This window comes from Talpa occidentalis, unplaced genomic scaffold, assembly GCF_014898055.3.
Source record: "Talpa occidentalis isolate TD23 unplaced genomic scaffold, MPIMG_talOcc4v2.1 talOcc4.15, whole genome shotgun sequence".
Taxonomy (NCBI): Eukaryota; Metazoa; Chordata; class Mammalia; order Eulipotyphla; family Talpidae; genus Talpa; species Talpa occidentalis.
Genome location: NW_023601543.1, coordinates 7674188 through 7682225, shown reverse-complemented (window position 1 = coordinate 7682225; position 8038 = coordinate 7674188). Strand labels below are relative to the sequence as shown.

Sequence of the window (8038 nt, the reverse complement as noted above, 5' to 3'; positions counted from 1 at the left end):
TGTGCTTGAGACATTGCTTTTTTGCAGTGTCTTCTGGCATAAAACCACACACACCGAAAGATACAATGAACCCACCTAGAATTGGCTCTTGATTAATTGGCGGTGGTACGATGAGCACCGTAATGAGAACTTTGCCATTGGTTTCTTCTTTGTCCTGGGCTAGGGACTCCCTCCTTTTGGGTGAGTGATATTTTGTCTCAGCAGGATAACCCCTGAGCTATTGGGGTTGAAAGAAGTCAGCATGTAACCTGGATTTTGGAATCCTGTCTCTGTCAGATATCAGCTTTGTCACTGTGGGCAGGTTTTTAAACTTGGGTTTCTAATCTGTAAAATGGGTAAAAAAATACCTACATCATAGGATTGCTATGAGGTTATATGAAATGTTTAGTACAGTGCCTGGCTCATAGTAAATGCTTAAATAATTGTTGCTATTATTATTGTCATTAGATTATAGAATTGGAATATGATTGTTAAGTCCTGTCTTTGCAAAATCTTAGTATTTTTATATTTATCTAATTTCCCTTAAAATAAGGTATGCATGGTGGTCTTAAGAGAGAAGGAAGAGCAATTGAGTTTTAATATTTTTATTTGTTTGCTTGTAGAGAAACCTGAAACAATAACTCCTTCGTCCTTATGTTACTTCTATGCTGTATCTATAATGTGGTTATCATTGCATAATATTTTTTATATTGTGGTTAGAGGTAATAACCTCTTTTTCCACACGGGCGAATTCCTATTCTGTAAAAAATAATATAGCTACTTAGTTCCACTTTTAAAATAATTAAGTCACTCCATGTTATAGGAGCTAAAGATAAACTATATAGGACCTGCTTTGCTTAAACTCCAAAGTTATTAGCTGCCTTTGAGAGAAACTGTATGTCTATGTAATCTTACTAGATAAGGACGATCTTCATAACAAACTTCTGAAATTCTTTGTATTTCATGTGTTCTCTGATGGCCTTTTAGAAGTTTGAAAGAGTGGTATTCAGAAGGCTGAGCATTCACCAGCGCTCTAGTGCTGCATCACCCAAGCAGCAGAACTTTCTCTGCCTGAATTCGGGCCCCACTGCTACCTAGCCTGGAGGATTGGCGTGGTCATAACTCACAGCCCAACCCTTCAAGTACTTCAGCTTGGAGTCTTCTGTGTTCTCGTGTGTATTTCTAATCTTCTTTGCCGCTCGGCACCTAGCTTCTTGACCAACATTCTTGTGTATGGCTCTGATTCTGATATTTCCTTGTTCAAAAAAATCTTCAGTGGCACCTTGTCTATATATTCCAACACTCAACCTTTAAATCACGGACCAGTCCCACTGTACCTTGACCAGTTTTGTCTGCCAGTGTTCTTCATAATATACATGTAATGTATATGCCTCATGATGTACACGTGTTATATGTGTGATAGACTCTGGCCTCCTCAGCCTTACCTAAGTACTAAGGATCTTTGACCTGTAGCTCAACCCCGATTTCTTAATCCCTTTATTTTGTCTCTGATAGATAAAATAAAAAAAAAAAATTAGACTTATTACCTGAAGCTATTGTACCTGAGCTGAGCCTGCCAAGCTATAATTCCCTGCCTGTTCTCCATCATTGCACATACCTACAGTTAGCTCTTGATTAGCTGGCAGTTGTATGATGAGCACCAGAATGAGAACAATGTGGGACTTAAAATGAGCACCTTGCTACTGGCTTCTTATCTGCCCAATCTGGACCAGGGGAGCTCCCTCTCATTGGGTGAGTGGTGCTTAGACATGGCAGGATAACCCCAGTCTGTAGAGGAGGGGTGAGTTTTTCCTCTGATTTTCTTCTTAAGCTTTCACTCTACTAAAGTAGGACGTCTTCATTGAACCCTCGCTCCCATGGCTAGGACCCTGAATCCTACCCGATTAATTTTGACTGAATACAAATCTCCTTGTTTGGGCCCCTGAAACAGCTGGTGATCTAAATTCCATTCTTAGATTCTTGCCAGCCTCATCTGAGTTTCATCACATTCATTGTATCTTTATTTAACATCCGGCTTCAAATTCCTATTTGCTCTCTTCCTGGCTTTGGATGTAATTTAGTTTACCATATTCTCAATTTGGCAGCTAGAGCTGCACATGGCAAACTAAGGTTCTTGAGCCATAACCACCCCAACTTTTTCTTTTAAAAAATAAAGTAATGCTCGTATTGGTTATGGCTATATTACAATGGTACAGTGGAGTAGTTGTGAAAAAGACCTGATGGCATACAAAACTAAACTTATACTCTCTGATCCTTTACAGAAAATGTTTGCTGACCCTTACCTAAAGCTAAGTGTTTCCTCTTATCTCGATACTGCTTATTTGATAATGTCTCATTCCCATCCAGTACAGATGTAGCAGACCAGTTTATCAAGACTATGGAGATAAGGTTCCAACCCACCCAAACTACTTAAATTTCTGTTTCCTCTTAGTCATTTTCATAAAATGTCCTGTCTTGTGTTTTTTTTTCCTTTTAGTGCAAGAGATTCCATGGTGATAGACTATTAGAGTAGCCTTATGTGTCTTTTAATGTAACATCAGGTCCTAATATGAAAGTCTTTCAACATCATCAATATTTTTTAACATGTACTTCCAGTTTTTCTAAGGTTATGCCTTTCAGTTCTTCATTGTCTGTTAATATCAGGTTCTCTGAGCTCCATAGCTTCCAACATCTCCAATTGGCAGATCTTCTAAATGTTAGAGTATTTACATCTTCCAGTCTCTGACCTGCAACATTTCCAATGCTATTTTCATCTTCCAAACAGTCGGTGAAAGTCTAGGTCTTCCAATATATCTGACAGTTTTTTGTCTTTCATGGTCCAGAGTTCTAATTGTCAGTCCTTCTGTGTTCCCAATCTTCCGATGTTGCCTATACATAGGTCTTTGGGAGTTATGTATTTAATTGTGTCCAAGTCCAATATTTTCTGGTACTTACATCATTCATCTCCTACAGCTTTTAATGTCTCCTAAATCCTGATTTTTACAATGTCTTGTTACCACTAGTTCTTCCGATGCCCAAGTCTTTCAGTCAATTATCTCTAAGAACCTGATTTTCCAAAAGTCAGGTATCCCAACATCCCCAATGTCTGAATGACTTAGTCTCTTAACATCCTGATCTCTTAATCTGTGTTTCCCAAAGTCCTGCCAACATCCTTGACTTCTAGCATCATGAAAATGACATCTTCCAAATTCTGTGTTTTAACATGAATATGTCAACATCCAGGTTTTCCAATGTCCCCCAATATCCAGGGGATTCTGACCTAAGATTTTAAATGTCTAGATCTTCTGTTGTCCGTATTGTCCTATCATTAGGGTTTCCAGGTAAAGGACTTGCAGTATTTCTAGTGTGCAGGGATTACAGTATCCATGGCTTCTAGTATCCATGAATTCCAACATTCAAGGCCTCCAAAATTGCCAATGTCCAGAATAACCAATGTCTTCAAAATCCAAGGCTTCCAATGTCTCCAACACCCTGTGCTTCCAATGTCTCCTATGTCCAGGGTTTCCAATGGCACCAGTCTTCCAGCAACTCCAGGTCTTCCAGCAACTCCAAGTCTTCCAGCATCTTCAAGATCTTCCAGCTAATCCCAGTCTTCCAGAAAATCCACATCTTCCGGACAATCCATGTCTTCCTGACAATCCACATCTTCCAGTAAATTTAGTCTTCCAGCAATTATAGGTCTTCCACAAAATCCGTATCTTCCAGGAAAATCCACGTCTTCCAGAAAGTCCATGTCTTCCGATGATTTCAAGGTCTTCCAGACAGTCCACGTCTTCCACCGATTTCAAGGTCTTCCACATCTTTCGGAAAAGTCTGTGTCTTCCATGTAATCCACGTCTTCCAACAATATAAAGGTCTTCCACATCTGGAAAAATCTGTGTCTTCCAAAAAATCTACGCCTTCCAATGATTTCAAGGTCTTCCACATCTTCTGGAAAAATCTGTCTTCCATACAATCCACGTCTTCCAACGATTTCAAAGTCTTCCACATATTTTGGAAAAATCCATGTCTTCCACTAAATCCAAGTCTTCCAACAATTTCAAGGTCTTCCACATCTTCCAGGAAAATCTGTGTCTTCCATCAAATCCAGGTCTTCCAGCCAATATATATCTTCCAGAAAAATCCAGGTCTTCCATGCAATCAATGTCTTCCAGAAAGAAATCCAGGTCTTCCATTCAGTCCATGTCTTCCAGAAAAATCTACGTCTTCCTCCAAATCCAGATCTTCCGGTCAATCCACATCTTCCAGACAAAAATCTGTGTCTTCCACTAAATTCAGGTCTTCCGGTAAAGCCACGTCTTCCAGAAAATTCATGTCTTCCACTAAATCAAGGTCTTCCAGCAAGTATATGGCTTCCTGGAGATCCACAGTTTCCAGAAAATCCATGTCTTCCAGTAATGTCCAGGTCTTCCAACAAATCTATGTCTTCCAAGCAATCCAGGTCTTCCGGACAATTCGGGTCTTCCTGAAAATCTACTGTCTTCCAGAAAAACCATGTCTTCCAGGAAATCCATGTCTTCCAATGACCTCCAGGTCTTCCAGCCTATCCACGTCTTCCTGAAAATCCATGTCTTCCATAAAATCCACGACTTCCAGGACATTCGTCTTCCAGCCTACCCGCGTCTTCCAGAAAATCTACGTCTTCCAGAAAAATCCGTCTTCCTACACCTCCAGGTCTTCCAGCATCTCCAGGGCTTCCAGCATCTGCTCGTCTTCCAGCATCTGCTCGTCTTCCAGCATCTGCTCGTCTTCCAGCATGTGCAACGTCTTCCAGCATCTCCATGTCTTCCAGCATCTTGGCGTCTTCCAACAGTTACCCAGTCTTCCAACAGCGGGCTCAATATCCACGTCTTCCAACGTCTCCAGTGTGCCAGTCTTCTAACATTCAGGTCTTCCAGTGTCTACAATATCCAGGTATTCTAACATGTTCCGTAGTCCAGGTCTTTTGACTTTTCCCCAGATCTAGCCATTTTCAAAACTAGTCTTCCCACATTCAAACATTTCCATGATCAGATCTTTTCAAAGATAGGTTTCTAACTCAAAAAATTCCTGTTTATATTAGAAATTGCTTCAAAAAATTTAATAAGGCGTTCTTTCTTATAGACCCAATCTTATAGATCAACTAAAAGTTTTTAATAGTTTTTAAAATAGTTTTTTTTTGCTATTAGGAAATGTGTATTTATTCTTTACAACTTTTAAACCTAACATTTATAATATAGTTTCTACAGAATAAATACACAGAATTACTGTGATAAATGTTGCCATTTTGCTAATATGTCAAGTTTTTATACAGTCAGCTATGTTTAGGTGCAGATTTTTATTTCAATGAGAAAAATTCTTGTTTAGAGACTTGCATTTTTGATCATGTTAACATAGTGCACACATTTTTGTAATATCATTTTTATTTGTTTGATCTTATGTGATTATATGGTAATAATAACAACACTAACAGCATTTGCTATGTCCAGGCACTGTTATAAGGTCCTTACATGTATCAACTCATTTTATCTTCACAAGAACCCATCGAGGTAGTCCTATCATTAACCCCATTTACAGATGAGAAAACTGGTACACTGAGGTGAAGTAACTTGTCCAAAAGACAAAGCTGATCAAATATAGCACTGGACTTGAACCCAGCTAGCCTATCTCCAGAATCCATGATCCTGAGCACTAAGCTATAACATGTACTGCTGAAAATTAAAATGATAATTACTGGGTCGAAATCTTAACTGCTCGTATTTTATGCATATAATGTTACCAGATCTTATACACAAATGTTGTCACTTTGCCTTGTTGCTTTCAGAATCTATTTGTAGTCACAGACTTTATTCCTCAACTAGCTACTGTCATTCCATTGCCTGTATATATGGAACTAGGTACAAGTACTTCCTAATACCATTTTCAGTTTTGGCAGAAATAACAAAGGAGCTCTGAGTTCACATACACTTTGATTTAGAATCATATTCTTAGCTCCATGCTTTGAGTTCTAGTGCATGGAAATTATCTCCTCCCATCTTAACCCTTTATCACTGACCCTTCTCTAGCCTGTATCTTACTATCAAGACCACTTAGCATTAGTTTGTTTTCTGACCCCATGGATCCACCTGCTTCAAATAATCACTGATCTCCTGGATTACTGACCATTCCTACCTTGTGTCCAACTAATGGTAACTACAACTCTTAATTCCCAGCATGCCCACCTAGAGAAATAACTGCGTTCTAAGTCTCAGCTCCTGTCAGGTGCTTCCAGGGATGCTGATACCCATGCCTCTGGCTGACATGACAAGCATTAAAGGCACATAATAAAATTATGGTTAGACAAGGACTTGCTAAAGGTTTAGTATCATCCACACGGTAATGAAAATGAGTAGTAAAAACAAAAATAGAAATACCTTCCAAATGTGTAATTATTTAGTTTATAAAGTGCTGTCACTTCATTCATTCACTCATTCATTCATTTCTTTCACAAATATTTGTTGAATGCCAACTGTGTGCCAGGCATATGTTATGGAGTTTAAAATTATATGGGGGAAACAGACAATGTACAAGTAATTAGGCAATTATTTATCAGTGGTAATTATTTCTCATAAAGGAAAAGTATGTATGGGAATCTGTGGGTGTCTGGAAAGTTAAAGGAAAGAATTCCTAAAGAAGTAACATTTATTGCGACTGAAGGTTCTATTTTCTCATTTGATTATCACCACGGCCCTTGTGACTTAGATAAGACATATGCTTTTACATTAGTTTTTCTTAATCAGAGGTTTAAAACAAGTAGAAAAATGGGTGTGGAATCCACATATTTTGACTTCTTTGTCTGATTCCTTGCTGCTTTAAAATACATAGTAAGTACAGTTTTGGCAGTATATGTCAAGGTACATAAAAATGTTGGTAATTTTTAACTTAATGTTTTTTCATGTCAAGGAAATTATCTAAAATGAAGGTAATTCAAGTACAAAGTTGTTTCTCACAATTACTTGGTACAGTGAAAATCAGAAAAATCTAAGGGTCTAACTTTGAGGGCATAAATAAGTGTGCTAATTCCACTTGATGGAATATTCTTCCATTAAAACATTCATGGTATGTTTATAGTATATAATGTTTATCAGCATACAAAATTTATAAACATGAGATTGCAATTATTTCAGATATATAATCAAAGACAAATGACTAAAATTAAATACATTGAAGTTTGTGAACTAATTTTATCTCTGTGGGAAGGATTATGTGTGATTTTAATTTTATATACAGTGAAATTATTTAGGAATAAAACAGGAAAAAACAATTGTGTATGAAAGTTCATCATTCCTCTTTTTATTATTCATGTAGCCAAGTTTTACTGTTGAAAACACTTCAAATATTAGTAAACAAAATGAAAAAATAAAAATATCACAGTCAATATTCAGGTAATCACTGTAAAGTTTTGTTTGGTATAGGTTCTTTCATACTATTTCACAGATATGTATATGTTCCTTTACGAAATGGAATCGTACTGCCATTGAAGTTATTTTTCCCACTATCAATAAATGTATGTCATCTGCTATTGGTGGGCAGTAAGTTCTAACCTAAAAAAAAAAAAAAAAAAAAAAAAAAAAAAATCCCCTGAAGTGCCTAGTACCTAAATCCCCTGAAGTGCCTAGTACCTTTACGTGACATATCAAGAACTGACTTTCCCATCAAGAACTGACTCTGATACAAAGTTTTGCATTTATCTTCTCTGTAGGCATCATAATAAAATTGTCCTAGGTCTGTGGGTTTCCCAGGTACACAATCATGTCGATTGTAAATAATGAGACATTCGTCTTTTCCTTGCTAATGTTTGTAACTGATTTTTTTCCTTTTAGCACTTTGGTGAAGATTTTAGGACTCCCAGAACAATGCAGGTTTATGTTGATTAATAAAAAGCAGTTATCCTTTTGTTCTTGACTTTAATAGAAATGCCTCATTGTTTCATTCTAACATATGATTATGATTGTTTCTGATACTCTTTTTCAAGTTAATGGAAATGCCCTTCTATTCCTGATTCTTGGTTGACTTATGG

At 37.3% G+C, this 8038-nt stretch overlaps 1 protein-coding gene across 1 annotated transcript; it reads right to left on the bottom strand.

The window, feature by feature from the left end:
- Positions 1–4015: 4015 nt before the first annotated feature.
- Positions 4016–4810, bottom strand: LOC119246434 (cerebellar degeneration related 1; the record flags this gene model as incomplete). The annotated part of the gene is given in 6 exon segments (XM_037512795.2): positions 4016–4249; positions 4251–4475; positions 4477–4603; positions 4605–4656; positions 4659–4758; positions 4760–4810. Coding segments are annotated over 6 exon segments (765 nt in total), but the record flags the coding sequence as incomplete, so codon positions are not given.
- Between the last annotated feature and the right edge of the window lie 3228 nt (positions 4811–8038).